At 40.5% G+C, this 25,725-nt stretch overlaps 1 protein-coding gene across 1 annotated transcript in view; it reads left to right on the top strand.

Moving 5' to 3' along the window:
• Positions 1-25,725, top strand: part of EBI3 (Epstein-Barr virus induced 3) — a 310,262-nt gene that overhangs the window by 130,511 nt on the left and 154,026 nt on the right. The window contains exon 4 of the mRNA XM_044054087.1: positions 411-528. Coding sequence (XP_043910022.1) covers positions 411-528 — 118 coding nt within the window. The remainder of the gene's footprint in view (positions 1-410; positions 529-25,725) is intronic.

The following is a 25,725-nucleotide window of genomic DNA, read 5'->3' as shown; positions in this document are numbered from 1 at the left end:
AAATTGTGTAGCAACCACTTTTTAAACATTTCAATCAGCTTTACAGTTGAAAAGGACTCACTGGACCATCAATGCCCACAGTGCTATTTGAACAAATTGCAAGATCATCTTTATGTAGGTCACTTTCTAGTGAGAATAGTAAAATTAACTATGGTATCAGTTTTCTCTGACTAGGTTTTCTTAACAGGGTGAAGGACCAAAGCCTGTTGCAAGGACAGGACAACAGTATTAGTTCAGTGCAGTACTACTCATGTCTTACATCTCTAACCAAGACTCTGGCTAAAAGTAATGTAAAATAATAATTAACAGAAAAAAAAACGTCCTGCTGTTTTGGCTGCGACAGTTAGTCAATTGTAAGAATGTTATACATCTGTGCCTATGCTTTCTGTAATTCAGTTCTGTATTTTTAGATCCTCCAAGCAGGCCACTGATTAAATGTTATTCAGTGAGCTATCCTGAAAGTGTGCGCTGCACTTGGAAACTGGAAGAAGAAACTCATATTCCAACTCACTTCATTGTATCTTACAGGTATGTAGATTTTTTTCATCTTCCAGTAAACAGTAAACAAAGCTAGAAATCAACAATATGTTTACACAGCAATACAGCAGTGCAGAGTATTTGTCTCAACTTGCTGGGAAATAACACTGAAGCGGGTGGAAACAATACTTCAATATTTCTGCCACTTGAAGGCTTTTACTAGTCCACATATGTGGCTGGTACCGCTCTCCTTATTAGAAATATTAGGATTACAAGATGTGCTGTATCTAATCAGTTCTAAAAGTTATCAAGCTCAAACAACTCACAGTCAGTGTATTATTGAAAAAAAAATCATAAAGAGCCATGAATGTTATTTTACTGATCTAGCCTTTTTCTGAATAACTATCAGATTTCAAACATTTGTATGCTTCCATTTATTAGTTCCTCTGGGAACTTGGTGAACAAGTTGATTTGTGCATGCTCTTCCATGACCAATAATAATAAAACATAATATGTTTACAGCTGGAAAGGATGGAGCTTGCAGGTTTCTTCCTTATTTGTATTAAGTGTCATCATTTCAATTTGTTTGCAAATGAAAATGATGATGCATAATACAAATAAGGAACAAACCTGCAAGCATAAGGTCCCACCTTAGCTGCTGAAAAATGCATAAGATGAGAACATTTTTACAAGTAAAATACACAACAGCAGTCCGGACAAGCACCGTGAAGCCCAAAAAAAATGTTAAAGTCCTTGTTGTGGATGCTGTTTGCTGTACAAGCTGCAACACTTTAAATAGAATCCACTTGCACGTGTAAAGCCACACTGAATGTGTAAGTGGATTCTATTTAAAGTGTTGCAGCTTGTACAGCAAACAGCATCCACAACAAGGACTTTAACATTTTTTTGGGGCTTCACGGTGCTTGTCCGGACTGCTTTTGTGTATTTTACTGGTTTCCGTTTGTTTATTTTTACAAGTAAGGTCACTGTGGCAGGACCTACTGTGTTAGTTTTGGACACTCCTACAGCAGCAGCTGACAGTGTGATCATATTATACCTCCTTAGCTCTGCTGTTGACCTCATTACCAACCATTCTTTGACTTTATAGAAAAAAAGTCACAAAATAGTGTTAATGAAGTCAACAGCAGATGAAGGAGGTGTAATATCATCATACCATCTCAGCTGCTACTGTAGAAGTGTCCAGAACTAATGCAGTATGGCAAGAACACCTCCCACCACCAGAACACTATGCTCTTAGGAAGCATCAAGGGGGTTTATTAGGTTACAAAGCTGCACATAAGGTTGTCAATGCATTTTACATGTGCAGCATGCAGTCCTGGAGATTCACAGCACCACAAAGTAGCAGCATGCCATAGAAACCTGTCTGCACTCATCATAAGGATCTGACTGCCTTATATCTGAGATACCTGCCTGCACTCATCATTAGGATCTGACTGTCTTACATCCGAGATACCTGCCTGCACTCATCATAAGGATCTGACTACCTTATATCTGAGATACCTGCCTGCACTCATCATTAGGATCTGACTGCCTTACATCCGAGATACCTGCTTGCACTCATCATAAGGGTCTGACTGCCTTACATCCGAGATACCTGCCTGCATTCAGCATAAGGATCTGACTGTCTTACATCCAAGATACCTGTCTGCACTCATCATAGGGATCTGACTGCCTTATATCTGAAATACCTATCTGCACTCATCATAAGGATCTGACTGCCTTACATCCGAGATACCTGCCTGCACTCATCATAAGGATCTGACTGCCTTACATCTGCGGTACCTGTCTGCACTCATAACGATCTGACTGCCTTACATCCGAGATACCTGTCTGCACTCATCATAGGGATCTGACTGCCTTACATCCGAGATACCTGTCTGCACACATCATAGGGATCGGACTGCCTTACATCCGAGATACCTGCCTGCACTCATCATAGGGATCTGACTGCCTTACATCCGAGATACCTGTCTGCACTCATCATAAGGATCTGACTGCTTTACATCCCAGATACCTGTCTGCACTCATCATAGGGATCTGACTGCCTTATATCCGAGATACCTGTCTGCACTCATCATAGGGATCTGACTGCCTTATATCTGAGATACCTGTCTGCACTCATTATAAGGATCTGACTGCCTTACATCCAAGATACCTGTCTGCACTCATCATAGGGATATGACTGCCTTACATCCGAGATACTTGTGTGCACTCATCATAGGAATCTGACTGCCTTACATCCGAGATACCTGTCTGCACTCATCATAGGGATCTGACTGCCTTATATCCGAGATACCTGTCTGCACTCATCATAGGAATCTGACTGCCTTATATCCGAGAAACCTGTCTACACTCATTATAAGGATCTGACTGCCTTACATCCAAGATACCTGTCTGCACTTACCATAAGAATCTGACTGCCTTACACTTGAGATACCTGCCTGCACTCAGCATAAGGATCTGACTGCCTTACATCTCAGGAATGTATTCTGCCTGTGCCTGAAACTCAAGTGACTTGTGCAAATACTGCAGTATAAAGTCTGCTGGATTGCTGTACCCTGTCCCCCTGCACAAGTGCTCAAAGGTGATTTTCATTCTTAAAACAGAGGTGTTGCTATGTTTATTTTATTGGCTTACTCTAAATGGTAAGTACACTGACAGTATGCTTTGATTTCATATTGCATGTATTTGCTAAGTGAAGGTTGCCTTTCTTAACTTTGAATGAATAGTTTAACAATGAAAGGTGAACCATATTTTCCTGTATTATGTCTTAGAGTAATCTGAATGTAAATTGTTGGTTTACTATTACCTATGAGTTTGAGAAGGAGGGTCATGTGGCTTCTATTTTAAATCCAGAATGCTAGAGACTCAGTGATTATTATTTTGAAGATAACCTGTTCCTGTATTTTTGACTTAACCTCTTTGCCCTGTTGTGTTCATAAATGATGTAGCTGTTGATTTGCCTACCCCTTAAGCTAATTAAATTTCAGCCATTTACCTATTCCGGCCTTGTTCACCTCCCACTAGCTCAGACTGCCACTTTTTTAGATGCACAAAGTGAAACTTTTTTACAGATATTTGAGATTTTCTACAACAAATCATATTTATTATCAATGCAGAAGACTCGAGTTTCATGTTATCTCCAAAATAAAAGCTCACTCTTGCAGAGGTTTTAGTTGTTCCTATTTTTCCTTAGTATAGTAAGCTGTTTCAGTTACAGAATCATAGTTTTCAGCAAGAATTAGGGTAAATTAGAAAAAACAGTATTCTTTGTTCAGAAGTTCAAAGAACATTTGCCATTCTCTGAGTTTGTTTAGGACACAACAGTCCATACAGGGACTATCCTGCAAAATGAGGGACAGGTGGTAGCCTTGCTACTCCTAGTACCTCACTACAAGGCCCTTAACATTGACGCCTAGTTTAAATACACTAATAACTCTCACGTTGAGGTAGAAATATGTGTTACTGAAGCATTACAGTTTTCTGTCAAGTAGAAATTAACTGCTTATGAGGCATCAAGGGGGGTTATTAGGTTACAACTAAGTCTGCTACTGTTGTGTAGGCCATGTATCTATTACTACACTAAGGAAAGTTATATGGTAACCATTTGATGGAAGAATCACTAAGTCCTATCCATTCAGTGCCCACTTGCCAAACCCCACTCCATTGATTTTCACTACAGATATTTAAAAAAGTGTTTCTCCGGGTGGCAAGCCCTACGCCCCAAGCCCCTCATCTCTATATAAAACTAACTCCAAGGTTGCACAACGAGGGAAAAAAAAAGAGCTTGCAGATAGCTACTGTTATGAAATCTCAGTCAGAAACTATGCATATAGTCAATGCACCTGCTTGTTGATCAAAACTCTTGTGATGATTTTGTAGTCAGATAACAGGCGCTCTGACCAGAAAGGTAGAGCCACCAAGGTATTATATGCCATAGGACAATTGCACTATACAAGTCAACTATAAGCTGGGCAATAGACTGAACTGGGGAGAAGAGAATGAGAGAGATGGAGATGTTGTGTTAGGCGCATGCTACCAACATGGCTAGGAGATAAGGAGCTAGGGAGGCTGTAGTAGGAGGGGGGAGAGTTCTGGAGGATGGCATGGGAAAAGAGGTGTAGAAAGGATAGAAATGACAAATGGCAGCAAGTTGATAGGACTTGCAACAAGGCACTCTGGGAGGAAGCAAGGTAGGAGGACATGGGCAACATAATTAGGGGAGGCATGTGTGGGACAGATGACATACAGAGGACAAGCAGAAAAAGGGCAGGGATGAATTAAAGCAGTAAGAGAACATAGAAGGCTAATGGGGATGCAGCTGAATTAGAAAAGGCTGAAGGTGAGAGAGCTGTGATCAGGCAGGACAAGAGAGGCAGAGCATGAACAGAAGAGGGTCTTGCTAAATGGAGATTCAGCCAGAAGGATAAAAACCTTAGTAACACAATCAGGAAATACCAGGTTACATTGAAATGGGTTTCAAGGTTTAATCTAATAAACATGAAAGGAGGAGGTCATAAAGGATGAAGGGAGGAAATCTGTGGTGCACAAGTGCCTGCGACTTTTTGGAAGACATAATAAATGGCAGTAGTAAGCAACAGAAAATAAAGGAGGTAGTAGAAAGATAACAGAGTAGAGGGCTGGAAAGAACATTCTCAGAATTATCACCCATGACAGCAGTCAGCCTAGAAAGGAGAGGATTAGTGACTGTAATGACTAGCTGTGGTAGTGACCAAAGGAAAAGTGATTAGGACTGCTAGAGAGATGAAGGCCTGGTAGAAAGATCAACTTTATGTCAGGGCAGAGATCTTAGCTCAGAAGGAAATGAATTTTCAAAGATGGGTTGAAAAGGACATCTCCAGAAATGTATCTTTAAACTAAGAAGGAAGGGGATAGGTGTTATGGAAGAATATTAGAAAAGTATGTAGTCCGACACTGGGCAAGAGGAATGACCAAGTAATGAGAGTACTAAAGGATCAAAAATGGTGAATCAGAGCAGAGCGGAGCAGTATTATCACACGTTATAAGGAATCTGGGGAGAAAAATCGAAAATATTTATCAAAAATAAAAATTAGGATAAAATCAAGTATAATTACATAAAAGAAAAATACAAATTACCAAAGAAGCAACTCAAACAACCCCACATGTAAACTAGTACAACAAATTCCTCAATCCCATACAGTGCTTTTTTCTATTCAGTAAGAGATACCTTTTCTCTAACTTCAACATTTCATATTCATTAGATAATATCAAACATCTAAACAGTTATAAAAAATAATAATTAAAAAAAACTTTTTCTGAAAATTAAAGAGACACCTTGCATTTCATATATACCAGCATAAAGTCATTACCACCACCCTCTAGATACTACAAGTAATGCTCTACTTTTTGGCCCACCTCCAATACCACATATATAACATGTTTCAATAATTTCATTTTTTGTCTGTCAGCAGTGAGGGCCCAAAAATCTTTAATAGAAGAACATTCAAAAAGTGTAGCAAAACGTATGTGAGGAATTTTTTTTGCACGTACTGGGGAGACAGAATTGGATATGAGGACTGCCTGGGTCCTCATGGGTGGGGCAGCAGGAATAAAGGAGAGGCCATTCCAGACTTCAGTCAGAGAAATTACTTGATGGCGACTAACACATGGTTCAGCAAGACAGACAATCATAAGATCAGATACAAGAGTGTACAACATACAACTCATGTATATTTCCTCCTAGTAAGGAAAGGGCACTGGGGTTGAATCAGTGATTGCAAAGTTTTCCCAAGTTAAAGAGTTGGCCCACAGCATAAACTACTGGTTTCCATAATAAACTGTAGGCAGTGGTCAGAGAAAGCTCTAAGGTCAACAGAGAGTAGGCTGAAGACCTAGAAACGGACTGGACATAAATCACAAGACTTCAAGGAAATACTCCGGTATCAGAAGAGGAAATAGGTGTAATTAAAGAAAAATGGCAGCACCTCAAAACAGAATGTGTGAGGACCACAGAATAGATATGTAGCTGAATCAGGTATGGAAATAAGGTGCATAAGGAAAGCTGGTGGCAGAATGCAGAAGTCCAGGAAGTCATCAGAACAAAGAAGGAGTGCAGGAAAGAGTGTGAGACAGAAAAGTCAGACTAGGCTAAAAATAAATACTGGCTGGCTAACAAAGAGGGTAAGAGAGCAGTTGCATTAGCAAAAAGCATGGCATCAGAGGCACTCTACCAGCTTCTGGAAAGGGAATCATCAGATAACACAAAGAAACTCTATCAGGTTGCAAAGGAAATGCATAAAGATAGAGAAAATAGTCATCAGACTCTCTTCATAAGGGTTGCAACAACAACCTGGTTAGCAGTCCACAGGACATCAAAGGCAAGAGGACAGAGTACTTCCAGCACCTTCTGGATGAAGAAAACCCTGTGGAAGCTGTACTACCGCAGATATAGCCTACGATGAAAGAAGAAGAGGAACCTTCCCTAGAAGAAGTAAGAATAGTACTGAGGAAAATAAAGTCAGGGAAAGCAGCAGGCTCAGATGAGGTCATGGCAGATATGAACAAGATGCTGGATGAGTCAGGGGAAAAATGGCTCCAGTGGGGATTCATTGCAGTAAGGAAAGAAAGGTACATCCTAGATGACTGGACAATAAGCACACTAGTACGAGTGTGCAAAAACAAAGGGGACATTCCCAACTGTGGGAAAAAGAGGAATCAGCCTCCTGTCACACCGCAAGAAAGTTCTGGAAAGGGTGACTGATAAATGAATACACAGAGTAGTAGAATATAAGATAGGAGATGAGCAGAGTTTGGATTCAGATCAGGATGCACCACCACTGACCCAATGTTTAAAGTGAGGCAAATAGTTGAGAAGAAGCTAAAGATAAGAAAAGAGTCCAATCTAGTATGTCTATACCTGGAGAAACAATATGACAAGATTGCAAGAACACTGATTTAGGCAGTCCTTCTGTGGTTTGGAGCTTCAGAAACACTGGTAAGATTAGTGCAGGCTATAACTTAAGTACAAACAGTTTTCGGACTCATAGAGGAACTTCCAGTGGGAGTGGGTGTGCACCATTGTTCATCTCTGAGCCCACTGCTATTTATACTAGTGATGGACTACATTAGCAAATAAGTCACAGGAAACATAGCAACAAAGCTGCTGTATGCATGATGATATTGCATTACAGGCAGAATCTAAACAAGAATCTGCCTGTATTGCCTTATCACAGGTCGACTCTGAACAAGAACTTCCACAAATGATAGGGAAATAGAATGCAAAACTGAAGGCAAATGGGATGAAATTGAGTACAGATAAAACAGATGTAATAGCAGCATTGGGGAAAATCAAAAGAAGCTTAGAATTGAGATAGAAGGGAAACCAGTGGAACAGGTTAACAGCTTCAAGCTTCTTTCGGGGTGGTTGAGGAAAGGGGATGTCTGAGTGAAGAGGTCAAAGCTAGAATTAGAAGGGCTGCAACTAACTAGCACTGAACGTCTGGAGTAGTGTGTGACAGAATAATACCAAAAATCCTGAAAAGTATGTTGTACAAAGCAGTGGTATGACCAGCACTGCTGTACATTGTTTGTACCCTATAGTACTACTGTATGGTACAGAAACCTGTGCAATGAAGGCAGAGTAGGTAAGGAAGCTAGAGGTGATGGAGGTGAAGCACCTAAGATGGGTGGCTGGATGCACACTATGGGACAGAAGAAGAGATGAGGACATCAGAGCAGAAGCCCAAGTAGCTCCAACTGCTGAGAAGGTTAAAGAGAACAGATTACTATGGTTTGGGCACATGTGCATGAAAGCAGAAGACAACCTGATGAGGAAGATTTGAGACAGACAAGAAGAAGGGAAGAGGAAATGAGGGTATCTCATAATGAGAAGGATGGATTATGTGAGAGAAGACCTGCGATAATCAGGCATGACTGTTGACTGTTGAAGAAGGTAGGAGAGTAGTATTGCTTCAAGAGGAATGGCATCAGTTGACTTGACACCCTGACCACATGTAGAAAATGGGGCAAAGGTGGTTGTTGATGATGATGATAAACATTCATATCTACTATAGTTCCTTTCATCACACTGTTTGTATTTGATAAGAGCCTTTACTGAAATCCTTTCATGAGCAGACATCCAAGATACATTACCAGTATAAAATAGAAGATGCACCTCATTTAGCATTTCTCTCTGTACTTATTCTTATTTCCATTGAAGAAAGATGAGGCAGCTGCAAGAAGTGATGCAGCAGAAGAGGATTGGCATTGTTGGTTTCAAAAAATACAGGTCAGTGAGAATGGAGGGACAGGGTTGTGCCAGGCTCTAGGTTATTCAGGAATGCCAGAGAGGAAAGGGAAGGAGGGAGGTAGTGATTTGGGCAAGGGAGGGTGCCAAATGTGAGGCTAGCAAGGAGAAGGATCACCTACGAAGTTGGGTGAGGGACCACTGAGAATCAGAACCAAAGGTAAAAAAGCCTTGTGGTTAATGTAGAAGAAATGGGATTTGATTTAATGTCCTCTATATACATAATGGGATGAGGATGAAAGAAAAGAGAATAATGGAGTGAGGGAAAGAAGACAAGGTTCGAATTATGAGTGATCCAAGTCTCCCAGAAGCAGACCAGTGGATCCCAAGCTACAGCTTAGAAAGTGACTGGAGAATTATTGAGGTATTAGACTATCCAGGGGTAAAATTCAGGATGCAATCCATTCCCAAACTGAAGGCTCAAATATGTCTTATGAGCTCACCATTAGCCAACAGTCATCATGCTACTATGTCGTTTAGAGCAAGGGAGGGTAAGAAACCATGAGCAATGATACAAGTGAGGGACTTGGGGGTGGATTTTGCTGCATTGGAGGAGGGGGTCAAATATGATCTAACGCAGTGAAATGAAATCAGTGGGTGTCTACACTTTGGGACTGGCTCAGGTATAAAGTGCTCAGGGATATGGCCAAGATTCAAAGACAAAAAAAAAGAGAAGGTTGATGTGGCTATACAGGAATGAGCCCATCACAGTGTATACAAAAGGTGGAAGAGATGGGGTGCGGATGTGGAAAAGGCACAATACAAGGAGAGAAATAAAATAACATGAAACGTTAGGGCAGCAAAAGTGCAATTCAGAAGGAAGATGTCACAAGGGGTCAGGAATGGAAGCAAGGGTATCATTATATTACATAGGTTTGCATTTGCATGAAAGCAAAAGGAACAATAAGCCTATCTGTTCTGACATTTTTAATGCATTTAACATTCTACCTCCCCTCCATCCCTGCCTTCTCATTCCCCTTGTCTTCCTTTCCTATGCTGATTTGAAATCATGTGGGATTTTCCTCTCTGCCACCCATTTTGGCAACCCATTTGATGGCGTACAACCCCTTTGTGAAAAGTACTTTCAAACGTCCAGGAAGTAGTTAGTCTCTACAATCTGCTGCCTGTGCCTTCCCCTGTCCTACCTGTTCAGAGTGACCTCTTCACACCTCTCTAACATGATCATGTGCATCAACATCCTGTTCCCCTGGTCTCATGTGAGAAAGTATCTAGCTCCTCAGTTTCTGCACAAATATTCCTTTCCTGTCATTTCATGTGTCTATCTAGTAGATTTCCTCTGGATTTCTTTCAGCAGCTTGATATTTGTTCACCCACATCCCTTACTTATATGCATACCAAATCACCAGTCATACACTTGCGGAGGAAAAGATACAATTACACAGAATAGAAATCATTGCAGAAATGCATATAGAAACCACATCTGCAGTGAGTTTTTATAGAGAACACAGATCAAGGAGATGAACTCGAGTTTAATATCACCCATTTTTACCTTCAGTGAAGAAGAGTAGGCTAATATCATCTTTGCTCCCTTTTTGCTACACTCCTTGTACTGTGTCTCCTGCATATTGCCATGCTGTCATTTCCACCTCTTGTAGGCCATATCTTTTTGCCTAATTGTAAACCTCACATTCACATGTGAACACACTGGCCTTCCTCTCTTTTTGTGTTTTTTAACTTCCTCACACTTGTATATAGTCCTAAATACTCCATCTATGACCCATTCCCATAGATTGTTTATTCCCTTGATTTGCTGTCAGTCTCTGGACTCATCCTTGAATGCATTTCCAACAGAACATGATACACTTTTAAAATCCCACACCTCCTTGACTGTTTTTCTATCCTTTCCCTTCCTGTCCTTCTACGCTGAACAGAGGCAAAGGATGACTACTGCCGGCTAACAATGCCTTCATTTGAACATTCCTATCACATTCTGTATTGGAGATGATCACGTGTAGTATTCTATCCTCTCTTGTACAGTTCTGCACCAGATGGCTGAGCCCCTCACAGCGTAAGACATCAGTAAACTCCCACTCCATCTCTAGTCTAGAGTTTAGAATCATCTCCTAGTCTGCTGCTGCCAGATTCAGAACCTCCAGGTGTTTTACCTCTTCCACAGGCCCCCTCCTCCATTCTCGTTCCAGTCTGTCATCCTCCTCTCTTGTTGTGCCTGGGATATTATATAGTGTATCAATCCACTACTTCCCCCTTCCTCTACCTTAACTGCCATGAATCTTAATCCAGCATCTAAAAGTGGCTGCACCCTTGCACCATTTCTAATTCGCTGTTCTTCCTTCTCCTCTCTGACAACACATCTGATGCTCTCCTTTATGTAAATTGTTACTCCACACCCATCTCCCAATTATTTGTTATTTCTGAACAGACTCTACCCAGGAAACTTTGTGTCTCACCCACTATTTTCACTGGTCCCCCTTTTTTGTGGTAAAATCAATGTCCACCATCCCTTCCTACATCACTGCTTGCAACACTCCCGTCCTTGTTTGGTTCATCTGCTATGTTCTGCATATCTTTTTACCTTCTGCCTGCTGCCTAAACACCATTCCCCTTCTCCTTACTCTAATAATATCCTACCCACTTAAAGTTACAGTTATTAATGTGTACTCTGTGCACCACTGTGCATTCTAGGCTCAGGTGAAGCTTATTTCTTGCACAAAGCAGGTCTCTCCCTGCCAGGTCTCTCTCCCATCTCTTACCAGTCCTAGGCCTTTTTCCCTTCTTTACTGGCACAGCCAGTCATTATATTCCATAATCTTCTCTTTTGTCCATGTGCTGACTGCTGGTACAAGTAACTCTTTAGAGAATGCTACCCCAAACCTCTCTCTCTCTCTCTCTCTCTCTCTCTCCAGGCATCTCTCTGCAACCTCACTGACCATGCCAGCTGCCACCTCAGCTATTTTACGTGACAGATCATTGGTACTTGCCTGCACCACAACATGCATCTTCCCCCAGTTGATAAGTTTGGTCACCTCCTCACATGTTTTACTGAGTCTAAGCCCTAAGACCGGTTTCACTAAAATCTGGTATTTTCTAATCTCCTTTAACCATGAGTTTCCAATCACCAAAACTTTCTTTACTTCCTCTACAATGGCTGCCCTCTCCATTGCTTCCTGCCACATGCCACTTCTCCTTCTATTTATAATCTTTCCACATCTTCTTCCACCACTCTCTGGTTTTCTCACTGTATGTGATGGTTTGCCTCTTGCTCTTCCTTTCCTCACCCACTCTATCTGATCATGTCTGACTAGCCAGTCCACTAACATTTCAAGCTCCCACATTCTTCTTTGAAGTATCCAGTTCTCTTTCAGACCCCCCATTCTCTGTCATCTTAAAAATCATCAACACAAACAGCTGTTGCATACCCAAATTATCTATCAGGGGTGTGTGTGTGTGTGTGTGTGTGTGTGTGTGTGTGTGTGTCTCTTTCAAGTTTTATCCCTGGCCTACTAGTTAAAAGCAGACACCTGACAAATAGAAACATAATTAAGAATAGATGTCAGACAATTCTCATTGCATTTACTTTACAGATCCTTACTCAGTAAGAAAGAATCTGCTCTGCCCACTCTCTCTTTCTGATTATACTGTTTCATGGGTCTATCAGAAGCAATTAGTTCACACTTAGTACTGCTCAGTTACTAGACAGACTCAGAAAGCAAAAAAAAAAAAAAAATCTACTCACACCTAGTTCTTTTCACTAACCAGTGAAACAAACCAGGAATGAATGCCTGTTTTATCAATGCACAGAATTTATAAAAAAGGAAATAATGCAAGAGACTGAGAGGACTGAATAACATGCTGATCCTGGGTGACTAACTACTCAAACATAGATTAGAAGAACTACTCATGCCAAAACACAAATGCCCAGAGATTCCTCGATTTTGTCAGTGCAAATGCCTTGGAACAGCTAGTCGATAGCCCCACATGAGGTGATAATATCTTGGACTTGGTAATAACCAACATGAGTAACCACTGCAGCATCCCATCAGTATCATCCTCCCTGGTAAGATCCAACCATAAAGTAGTCACTTTCGAAGTCACCATCTCCCCCAACCCCCCTCTAGCTAGGATCAGACATAAAAACTTCTCCAAAGTTGATTATAACCTCCTGAGAGATGGTATAAACAGCTTCACAGCCTCCTCCCTCTCTGAAGGAACTGGCAGAAATATCCAAAACTACACCAAAGTACTATACAAGCATATATATATATATATATATATATATATATATATATATATATATATGGAATCAGGAATACCCGACAGGACTAAATCATCCTCCAGAAGGAAGAGTAAAACTGTCTGGTGGACATCTGCAATAAATAAACTCTATAACAAAAGGAAAAATTTGCTGTCCAAGACCAAGAAGGAACAGATGCCCAAATGGAAGCAATGTCTTCTTAGCCTGAACAAGCAAATAAGAGCACTAGTGAAATCTTCCAAAGCAAACTTTGAGTCCAAATTGGCCACATCTACTGGAGACAATCATAAGGCCTTCTTCACATATGTCCACAGCCTCAAAGGAAACACCCAGATCTGTTCAGAACTGGTGGTCAAGGACACCCCAATTACAAATGCTGTAGATACAGCAAACTTGCTGGCTGACAGATTCAATAAAAACTTCATCCCTCTGTCCCCCCATCAGTAAATCAGGATATCCCCAGTACCTGCCCCCTTCCCTTATATCTAGGGAACAGGTCATCACTGCTTTCTCAAAGGCAAAAAATACAGCCTCCATGGGATCCGATAACATCCCCGGCTGCATCCTACATGAACTCAGGCAGGAACTTGCAGCACCATTAGGCACCCTAGTCAACCAAAGTCTGAGTACCGGCTTTGTCCCAGCTGAGTGGAGGACAGCCACTGTAATCCCTTTGCACAAAAATGGAGTGTCCCCCAATCTGGGAAATTATAGAGCCATCAGCCTAACTAGCCTGATCTGCAAGGCCATGGAATGGATTATCATGGACCTCATTAACAAGGATATTGACAATCTCCAAACACTCAATCCCACACAGTTTGGTTTTGTTAAGGAGAGATCATGTCTGTTAAATTTGGTCAACTTCTTTGAGACAGTCACCAAAGCTATGGATGAGAGAAAGACAGTGCATACCGCCTTCCTTATCCTGGCCAAAGCCTTTGACACTATTCTCTACTCGGGTCTAATTGATAAACTCTCTCAACTAAGCATCAATCCATATGTTACCAGATGGGTAGCAAACTGGCTCACTGATAGAACCCACCTAGCCAAAATAGGGGAAGCCACCTCAAGCAGTAGACCCGTAACAAGCAGCATACCCCATGAATCAGTCTTGGGGCCTCTGTTATTTGGGATATAGTTTGCTGAGGTGCAAGCCAAAACCAGTGGGCTATGGCTGACCAAGTTTGCAGATGACTGCAAGCTGGGTGCTGTCATCAATTTCCCTAGTGATGTGGACATTCTCCAAGAAGGTTTCACTCAGACAAATGATTGGTGCCAGAAACATGGCATCAAGCTGAATACCAAAAAATGCATCATCATCCCCTTTGGGGAGAGTGACGTCCCCACAAATTATCATATTAATAACAATGTCCTAAGCACTCAATCAGTCATGAGGGATTTGGGCACCCACATTGATAGCAACCTGACTTTTGACCACCATGTTGCTTCCATTGTACTGAAAGCGTTCTACATGGCCCACCTCATAGGTAAGAGTATCTCATCCAGGGACAAGGATGTCATAACATCCCTGTATTCTTTCCTTATAAGGCCAATTATTGAGTACAACACCCCCTTCAGCATGTACATTGCAAAGCACATGCAGCATTTGGAGAGACCATAGAGGCTCCTCACCAGGAGCATCCAGGGCCTCAAACATCTACCCTACACAGACAGGCTAAAATCCCTATTCCTCTACTCAGTTTCATACAGACTCCTCAGAGGTGGCGTTTGTCTGGCATACAAGGCAATCACGGACCCCACCTTGATGGGACTGCTGCATATCCGCAAGTCAAGCTCCACTCAAGTAACTTGCACATGCGGCCTCAACCTGGTCTGTGACATCAACAGGACTTGCTGGCGAGACAGATTTGTGTCTCAGACATGGCCTCATCTATGGAATAGACTCCCTCTCCACATCAAGCAGAGTAACTATTTACCCCTTTTCAAGCACAACCTGGATAACTGGATGGGAAACTGCAAATACACCCCTGGGATTCCACCCGTGTCCCTACTGGACAGGGGCATCGTATGCTGACTTGTCTAAACATGGGCTCAACTCCTGGCTAGGCTTATAAGGACCTCAGGGCCATTAGCCTAAGTAACCTCCTATAATCCTATGCCTTGCTCCACCATCATACATAAATCATATCATATGTAAACCATACAAGCTGAACTCTGGAGGGTTTGTAATGTAAAACAGCAAATTCAAACTCCTGTCCGCCTCCAAGGACCACATCAAATGTATTTGTTCCACAAAAATGCTATTATTGGGTGCTTTCTTACATATATATATATATATATATATATATATATATATATATATAGGACTTCACCAGAATGACTCTTTTTTTTTTCCAAACACCTTTATTGAATTATCACTTGTGATATAGACAAATTTATATTCAAACTATATTAACATAACAAACATTATACTTCACATATATTGTTATATATCATATAACCTAAGCAATATTACATAAATTATTAAATTCCTGCTTTTTTTAAACAAGAAACATCTCCATTAAACCATCACTTACTACTTAGGCAATCATACGTTTATATAAATGAAAATAAACCGCACTGACACAATCCTAATTGAAAAGCATTTTACATCACAAACCATAGTGACACACTCCCAGTTGCAAACATTATGCATCACTTATAATCTACTCAATCTTTCTTACTAAAACATTACATAGCTCATTCAAGTCCTGCTGCCTTTTAGGCCTCATTCCTCCTTCGTATGTATTGTTCCCACAATTCCCATTTTTTTCCTATGTAGTTTGCTCCTACCCTTTTCTAAAGATCTCAATTCCAGTTGTTTTATCTCTGTTGCTGTATTCACTACTTCCACTATCATGGGATTAGATTTTGATTTCCATTTTCTAGTAATTGCTTTTTTGGCAACCACCATTATTAGACACAGCAAGGTCTTACCATGTCTAGGCAATTCCGATTCTGTATCATAGCTTGAAAAATCATCTCCCTTATCAGACCAATCTGCCCACCCAGCATCTCTGACATTGCATCCTGTAGAGAATCCTTAAAGTTCACCAACTCACTACACTCCCAGAAAATATATTCTTAATTACCTCTTTCTTTCCCTTCACACCTCCAACATTTACTGCCTACCTGAGGAAAAATTATCTGGAGTCTATTTGGGGTATAAAAATATCTATGTAAACATTTCCAGGCAAAAATCCTAAATCTTCTAGATTGTGTTGCATATTTGGGAGACATACATATATCCTCCCGTTGTTTCTTTGTGAATTGCTTATCCAGTCTCTCGTCCCAATCCTTTCTAACCTCCTCTGATTGATTCTTATAGCTATTGTGCAATATTTTATATGCTCTACTAATTATTCCTTTTTAATGGCAACATCTGTTCGAGATTCTATTAAAAAATCTAGTAGTGCTGGTCTTTCGTTTAGGACCCCCCCTATTTCTTTCTCTTTGCCTATACTCTGATATCAGTTCCTGATAGGGAAGGCAATCTCTAACATGCAGTCCAAATAAATTATCGGCATGTTCAAATTCTATCATCTTTTCCTGTCTAGTTATTTGCTCCCAATACCTTGGTTCCTTTGCCAGTTTTCTCCAATAAATTCCAGCCCCCTTTTGCCTATTGTCTGTATCTCTAATTGCTGCCATCCCTATTGACAGAATCTCTTTTCTCCATTCCTGTATTGGTTTAGTTCTTAGAATACTTTCTGCTAGTTTATGGATGTAATATTCTGCATGATTATTGTTATTCTCCTTAAAGGTTTTCATAGGTTCATAGGTATGTACTAGGCTAATGGCCCTGGAGCCTTTAAAAGCCTAGTCCAGAAAAAATTGCCCTGGTGTGGTGCCAGCCGATATTAGTTCACAGTGCCCCTATAAAGTAAGGTAACTGGAGTGATCCCTGGGGTGAACTTTCTGTTACCCATCCACTTGTCTAGATTTCTCTTGAAGAGGACCATCGAGGTGCTCTGTTTGACTTGAATGGGAAGCTTATTCCAGAGTATGGGCAGTCTCTGGGTGATGAACCTTTCCCTCCAGCATGTTCTGTTGATTGTGGTAATGAGGTTGTGATCTCTGGAGCATGGGGGATTGGGATTTCTTTAGGTGTATCATTTCAAGTAGGGCTGGGTTGGACATGGCTTTTTAAGTCAAGCAGAAATTGCCTCTAAGTAGATCATAAAAAGACTGAGAATAGCTGAAGTTTCTTGAGTCTGTTCATATAGGACATATATTTAAGGCCTAGGATCCTTTTTGTGAGGTACTTTTGTGGCCTTTCCAGCTGTTGCAAGTGTCTGGTGAGTTAAATGCCAAACAGGGCGTTATATTCGATGATTGGTCTAACGAGGGATAAGTAGACAGAGATGATGACCTCTTTCTTCCTGGATGTGAAACCTGTGGTTATGAGATGTGCCACACAGAAGGACTTTCTGACCACAGTGGCAATGTGGTGGTCGAAGGTGAGGTTGCTGTCCACCTGGGTGCCCAGATCTCTTATGGCCCCTTCAGTGTTCACTGGGCTCCCATCGACATGGTAATTAATGGAGACTGAGTTTTTTCCAAAGGGAATGATAATGCATTTTTTGGTGTTGAGCTTAAGGCCATGGTTCGGACACCAGTCATTGGTCTCAGTGAGGACCTTTTGTAGGATGTCTGCATCACTTCCAAGTTAATAATGACTCTTAGCTTGCAGCCATCGGTGAACTTGGTCAACCAGAGTCCCTCTGTGCTGGCCTGGACTTCTGAGAAGTAGATAACAAACAGAAGTGAGCCCAGGACCAAGCCCTGTGGGACTCCACTCATGACTGGTCAACAGTCTGACTTGGAGTCCACAACTTTCACTGTGTGGGCCCTGTCTGTGAGCCAATTTGCAACCCACCTAGTGATATAAGGATTGATGCCTAGTTTGGTGAGTTTATCAATGAAACCAGAGTGAGGAATGGTATCAGAGGCCTTGGCCAGATTGAGGTAGGCTGTATGCACTGCCTTACCCTCATCCACAGCCTTGGTGACTGCCTCGAAGAAGTCAACCAGGTTCAGCAGGCAGGATCTCCCCATGACAAAGCCGAACTGCATGGGGTCAGGAGTTTGGAACTTGCTTATATCTTTGTTAAGCAGGTCCATGATGATGTGCTCCACAGCTTTACATACTAGATTTGTCAGGCTAATGGGGTGATAGTTCCCAGGGTCTGTAGTTGTTCCCCTTTTATGGAGAGGGATGACTGTAGCAGTTCGCCATTCATTAGGGACAAAGCCTGAGGTAAGGCTGTGATTGAACAGGGCACACAGGTATGGTGCCAGTTCGTTTTGTAGCTCATGTTGAATGCAGCCAGGGATATTATCAGGTCCAATGGATGCTATATTATTTGCTTTGGAAAGTGCAGCTTCTACCAATGCTGTAAAAATGTGTACCATGCTTTTTTCTGGTATCGTGATAGGGCCTTGGGGGGGGGGTAAAGTTGGCACTGAATGTGTCAAACAGTATGTTGACTCTATCTGTTGGCTCAGTATAGGAGGTACCCTTGTGCAATAACTCAGAACAATTCTGGGTATTGTCTTGGAGGTTCTTGATATAGCTATAGAAGGCTTTGTGGTTGTTCTTGGTGTCAGCTGCAATTCTGCCTTCATAGTTGGCTTTAGAGGATTTGATAAGGGATCTCAAATTTTTGTTGAAGCTGATAAGGGAGTTTTTCCAGTCTTGTGACTTCACTTTTTTCTGCAACAGTTTCTTCCTTCTGTTGTAGAGTTTGTTGATAGCTGGGGGCCACCAGATTGGCTTCCTTTTTTTTGGAGGAGAGCATCTTGGTTTTGTTTGGTATGGCAAGTTCCATGCATTTGTGTACATGCTCGTACAGTCATTGGTGTATGTTTTGGCAGTCATGCAGCTATTTTCCATTGGCATGGGTGCTGAGAAGTTAGCCACCTCTGTTTTTAGGAGCCCAAAGTCAGCTTTGGAAAAGTTTTTCAGGGTTGTCAACTTTGGGGTTGATGTAGGTGAGATGGAGATTTCCATGGTGATTAGTTTGTGGTTGGATTTAACCAGGGAGGAATTGACTATAGGTGTGGAGCATCAGTCTCCCATGTTGGTGATAACCAGGTCAAGAATGTTGCTTCCTCTAGTGGGGGTCAAAATGAGCTGGTCCAGGACATTGGAACTGATGAATTCTAGGGAGCATTGGGCCAGTACATTGGTACTTGAATAGTTTTCTCACTTGATGGAAGGGTAGCTGAAGTCACCCAGTATGAGAATATTGGGCTGGACCTTGACAGATTCCAGGGTGCTTAGGAACACAAAGTGAGAGTCTAGGGACATGGTTGGGGTTCTGTAGCAGGCTATGACTTGTATTGCCATCTTACCCAGTGTTAGTTGTACCTGGAGTATCTCGGATACATTATGCTACCAGTCTACAGGTAAGCATATCCTTTATGAATATGGAGACACCACCACCTTTGGAGCTTCTGGACATATTCTGGGGCTGAAAGATAATGAGTTGATGCCTGAGAGTGCAGGAGTGCTTTCTGCCACTTTAAACCAGTTTTCCATCACAGCACAAATTTCAACATGCTCAGTTTTGAGGAGAGCTTCAAGAGAGCGTATCTTGAGATTTAGACTTCTAGCATTGAACAGCATGACCCTCAGATTGCATTTGTTTGTAGCTGTTACAGTGGAAGTTTGGTCTTTGGAACACTGCCTAAAAAAGCATTATAGGGTGGCAAGAGTCTTAGCCAGTAGCTGGAGTCCCAGGAGTGAAAGATGCAGGCCGTCTCTGGCAAAGCTTCGAGATTTGTCTATCATGTCGGTTTAGGCAGGCAGACACTGGATCCCCTTAGAATGACACCAGAAACTTAGCCAATTGTTGAAGTCAATCATTTTCTGCTTGTACTGTGGTATCGTTCTGGGTGACAATAGAATACTGCTCAGGGCTAGGGTCATACCTGTTTGGGCCTCATAATCTGAGAGTTCCAGCACATCTTTTTTCATATAGTCCAGGGAGGTACATTTCAAGTCATTCACACCCACATGGACAATGACTGAGTCATATTTGTATCTGTCGTGGAGTGACCTAAGTGCATGTGTTATGTGGCACATCCTGGCACCTGATATGCAACTGACTGTTACCTTCTCCATGTTCAACCTAGTGAGTGGGACATCAGTGTACCTCACAACTGAGTCACCTATGATTAGTACATTGGGCAGAGTGTTTTGCCTTAAGGGCTTAGGTTGAGGGGCACACTGTGGTGGTGAGCTACATGTTCTGTGGTTGGTGTTGTGGTGGTTGAGTGCATTTCTGTCTCTGGGGTCTCTGTTGTTTGGGTACATTTTTATTGTGAGCCTCCATGAAGGTGGGTGTATGAAGAACAAAACGCTGTGTCAGCAAGAAGAATATCAAGTTCGAATTTAATCCAAGCCAGTAATACAATCCAAGCCAGTAGTAAGCGCTTTCGTCTCTCGTGCTGGTGACTTCTTCAGACTAATGGCTTTACCATAAAAACACAGACTTTAAATACTTCATTAATCATCACTTTAGAACATCAATTAGCATTTAAAAACACACAGACATAAAATATAAAACTATGCTTATAAAAACATTTCTAGTGTTTCAACCCCTTCCTTTTCAAATACATTTTGAATTTTTCCCTATTATTTAATCCTGGAGGGAAATAGGCATTTAATCTGACCTGCCAACAATATTCCAACCAACCTAATTCTTCTTTAACATTTACTATCTTAACATTAGAGTGCACTGTGTCCAGAACTATACATTTGAAATTGATTTTACATTTCTTATCAGCATAATGTTTGCTCATAGCATTTTTTGTGTCTCTATTACTAATAGCATAATTATGCTCATAAATTCTTTTGTATAGTTCTCTTTTTGTTCTCCCCACATAAATGATCTGCATTCTAAACACATTAATAAATAAATGACATTTTTGATTTACATGTAAACCTCCCTGGGACCTGGACTACTGTTTTCCCTACCAATATTTCACCACTGTCAGTAAATAAATATTGGCAATATATGTTAAGATAGTAAATGTTGAAGAAGAATTATGTTGGTTGGAATATTGTTGGCAGGTCAGATTAAATGTCAGTTTCCCCTCCAAGATTGAATAATAGGGAAGAATTCAAAATGTATTTGAAAAGGAAGGGGTTGAAACACTAGAAAAGTTTTTATAAGCACAGATTTATATTTTATGTTTGTGTGTTTTTAAATGCTAATTGATGTTCTAAAGTGATGACTAACGAAGTATTTAAAGTCTGTGTTTTTTATGGTAAAGCCATTAGTCTGAAGAAGTCTCTAGCACGAGAGACGAAAGCGCTTACTACTGGCTTGGATTGTATTACTGGCTTGGATTAAATTCGAACTTGAAATTCTTCTTGCTGACACAGTGTTTTGTTTTTTATTCTGTTTTTGAGTTATTTGCTTGCTGCTGCCTTTGGATTGAAGGTGGGTGTATGGTTTGTGTTTCTATGTGTGAGTTGTGATGATTGGTGTTTTGGAGGGCTATGTGTTACATGTAGTGTGTTGCAAGTGTTGACCTTTTCCTCTTGACCAGCTAGTCCAGTCTTGGCTGGAGAGTGCACAGCTTCCAGTTTAGTGACATAAATGTATCTCTCACATGTATGAGTGTTGGGAGGTAAGAGGAGAGGGTTGTCTGTGTACAATTGCCACACTGTCTCAGAATGCTTAAGTGCACCAGGTTTGCAAGAGAAAGCACAGGAAATCCCCCTACAATCATACCAGGAGGGGTGGTCATAACTAATAAGTACTGGTGCTGTTACTGTGTAGGAACAGCTAGAGCTGATAGCACCTAAGTGTGCTACAATAAATGCTATAAAAGACTGTTGAAGTGCAAGCCGATTACACTAATTGAAGTGCATGAAGTAAAAGAGCACGCATGATCTAAGGGAAAAACTGAAGAACAGACTTTCTGGCACCAGTAATAGTTTACCTCAGCTAAGCGCCATTGCACACTGCTTAAACAAGAGCAAACCCATGCAAACACGGGCTTTTAAACCAGAAAGTTGAAAGGGATGGAAAAACTGCCCAAAGGAACAATAAACTACAATTTTTGGTCCAAAAACCACTCCTCTTGTGGTAGATAGGCTACCTGGTACTTACCACTCCCACTGATAAGCTAGAAGGCTTACCTCCAACACAGAAAGGTCTGGGGGGGCTCAGAAACTTACAAACAGTACTGGATGCAGCAAAATCTGTATCTGGACTAGACTAGTTACAGGAAATATGGGAAAGAAGCTTAGAACATTTATTTTTGTTTTTTTACAGAAAAGCAGCTAAAACAGCAGTAAAACACTTTAAATGCCGTGCAAGCTAGCACACTTGAGTGTGTAGCAATATTAAGGCAAATACAGTTTAAATAAATGCAGTTAAATTAAAATGACTAAAAACAAGTCCAGAAAGTAGTAAGTTATGAAAAAAATCAAAATGGAGGCAATTCGAGTATCTCTTTCTCCTTCCTATTACTCTTGTAGTCTGCAGGATGCCAAATTTGGATCCAAGGAGCTTAAACAAGTACAAACCCGCACAAACACAGGCTTTAAAACTAGAACATTAAAAGGGATGGAAAAACTGCCCAAACAGCCAATAAACTATAGTTTCTGGGCCAGAAACCACTCGCCTTGTGGTAGATAGGCTACCTGGTTCTTACCACTCCCACTGATAAGCTAGAAGGTTTTCCTCCAACACAGAAAGGACTGGGGACTCAGAAACTTATAAACAGTCCTGGATGCAGCAAAATCTGTATCTGGACTATACAGGAAAGGCGGGAAACAAGCTTAGAACTTTTTTTGTTTTTGTTTTTTTACAGAAAAGCAGCTAAAATAGCAGTAAAACACTTTAAATGCAGTGGAAGCTAGCACACTTGAGTGTGTAGCAATACTAAGGCAAATGCAGTTTAAATAAATGCAGATAAATTTAAAAAATGACTAAAAACAAGTGCAGAAAGCAGTACGTTATGAAAAAAATCAAAATGGAGGCACTTAAGAGTATCTCTTTCTCCTTCCTGTTGCTCTTGTAGTCTGCAGGATGCCAAATCTGGATCTGTGGAGCTTAAACAAGCACAAACCCACCCAAACATGAGCTTTTAAACCAGAAAGTTGAAAGGGATGGAAAAACTGCCCATAAACTACAATTTCTGAGCCAGAAACCACTCCTCTTGTGGTAGATAGGCTATCTGGTGCTTACCACTCCCACTGATAAGCTAGCGGGCTTCTGTCCAACAAAGGAAGGTCTGGGGGACTCAAAATCTTACAAACAATCCTGGATTCAGCAAAATCTGTATCTGGACTAGACTAGTTTCAAGAAAGGTGGGAAACAAGCTTAGAACTTTTTTGTTTTTATTTTTTTACAGAAAATCAGCTAAAACAGCAGTAAAAACACTTTAAATGCAGTGCAAGCTAGCACACTTGAGTGTGTAGCAATATTAAGGCAAATACAGTTTAAATAAATGCAGTTAAATTAAAAAAATGACTAAAAACAAGCGCAGAAAGCTGTAAGTTATGAAAAAAATCAAAATGGAGGCACTTAGAGTACCTCTTTCTCCTTTCTGTTGCTCTTGTAGTCTGCAGGATGCTAAGTCTAGATCTGCAAAGCTTAAATAAGCACAAACCCATGCAAACAAGAGCTTTTTCACCAGAAAGTTGAAAGGGAAGGAAAAACTGCCCAAACTGCCAATAAACTACAATTTCTGTGCCAGAAACCACTCCTCTTGGGGTAGCTAGGCTACTTGGTAATTACCACTCCCACTGATAAGCTAGAAGGTTTCCCTCCAACACAGAAAGATCTAGGGGACTCAGCAACTTACAAACAGTCCTGGATGCAGCAAAATCTGTATCTGGACTAGACTAGTTACAGGAAAGATGGGAAACAAGCTTAGATCTTTTTTGTTTTTGTTTTTTTTTTACAGAAAAGTAGCTAAAACAGTAGTAAAACACTATAAATGCAGTGCAAGCTTGCACACGTGAGTGTGTAGCAATATTAAAACAAATACAGTTTAAATAAATGTAGTTAAAAGAATGGCTAAAAACAAGTGCAGAAAGCAGTAAGTTATGAAAAAATCAAAATGGGGGCATTTAGAGTATCTCTTTCTCCTTCCTGTTGCTCTTGTTGTCTGCAGAACAACAAATCTGGACCTGCAGAGCTTAAAACCAAAATCCCAGTCTCTCCTTATTTCTTGAGAATGATTCTTACAAAAGCCATCCTTTTATTACCAAAAAAACTTTCCACATCATATAAAAAATCATGTGATACAAAGTTTTGAACACACTAATACCAGATCTGTTAAAAACACTAGCATTAATAACAATAATAACTGAACAATATTGAACCCCCACACATACACACACACACACAGATAAAATAAATAAAATTTTCATTGCTCTTTTGTTTTACACACTTGCACTGAACTCAGTTTGGCAGTGTAACTCTCTCTTAACAATAACGGGTTTTCCTGTCATCTACCTAACTAGGATCTCTCCATTTTTTTCTAGAACAAAAAATTAAAAAGAATAAACCCTCCACATTTTAGGGAGTGTTTAAACAAGTAATTGTTAACTTGTTGGTGTACTCATGCTCATAAATTCTCTTTAATGGGTGCCTCTCAGTTTTATAAGATGAACAGGTAGCTAGATAAATTATTCCTCCAGTGTTACAACTGAATCTACCACCACACTAAACATTTTAATTTCCCCTAGAGTAAATAATTGACTGTTCCTTGTAAATATCTGGACAGCAATTGCCACATTTTTGCATAGCGTTTACTGTAATGGCCAAATTTTGTGTGTTATTTTCTACGAAATTCTTAATATTTATATCATTCTTGTATATGAAAAATGGTTCTATACCTAGTTTTTCTGATAAGTCATATAAACTAACTACAATTCTCAAGTTTATGTTGATCAATTTCTTTGAGTGGCCACAGTCACTGTTGCATGTCAGTGTCATCATGCTGCATGACTTTCTCCTGTCCTAAGTGTTTATTTCTTTATATTTTTACTGATTAAACTGAGTGAAAATTTAAGTTGCCTTCCCATAAGAACCTCTTCATATGTCTGATTCAGAAGATGAGTGGGTAATCCCTATCTCTTAATGTTTTTATAAACCCAGTGGCTTCTTCTATGTACTTGTCCTCGTCACGGATGAATCTGCTGAATGCCACTGACTAACCCTTGACCATGTTTTTCGTGTGCCTGACTGGGTAATCGCTGTGGAAGTGGAGATCTAGGTTTTCTATAAACCTTGGAACCAAAAGAGTTGTTTTGTGTGTTTCTGAATAACATAATACTTAGATTGTTGATGCGATTATAAGCACTGTTGTATGTGAAATGTAAAAAGACAGTAGTGTTTTCTAGATATTCAAAAAATCTCATCAGTTCATGCTTTGTCCCTGTCAAAAGCATAAAAATGTTATCAAGGTATCAGGAAGAAAATTATACATTTCACAAAACCTATGTGAATAATTTGAAGTTATATCTTAGATACCTTGTTGAACTGATGGATTTGTTTTGCAAATGAATATAATTGTTTGATTTGGTAAGAAATAACCAGACTGATATCCCAAACATGAAGTGCTTTATTGGGCCAACCACAAAGCAAAATCACAACGATAAATAACAGGAAACACACATAAATCTACTAAGCGCTTTTACCCATAAATTAAAACCGGGCTTCTTCTTTGGAGT

Source organism: Protopterus annectens, chromosome 13.part0 (assembly GCF_019279795.1).
Source record: "Protopterus annectens isolate FY-2018-M chromosome 13.part0, PAN1.0, whole genome shotgun sequence".
In the NCBI taxonomy this organism is placed as follows: domain Eukaryota; kingdom Metazoa; phylum Chordata; order Ceratodontiformes; family Protopteridae; genus Protopterus; species Protopterus annectens.
The sequence above is the reverse complement of the archived record's forward strand: the minus strand, read 5'-3'. Positions and strand labels throughout refer to the sequence as shown.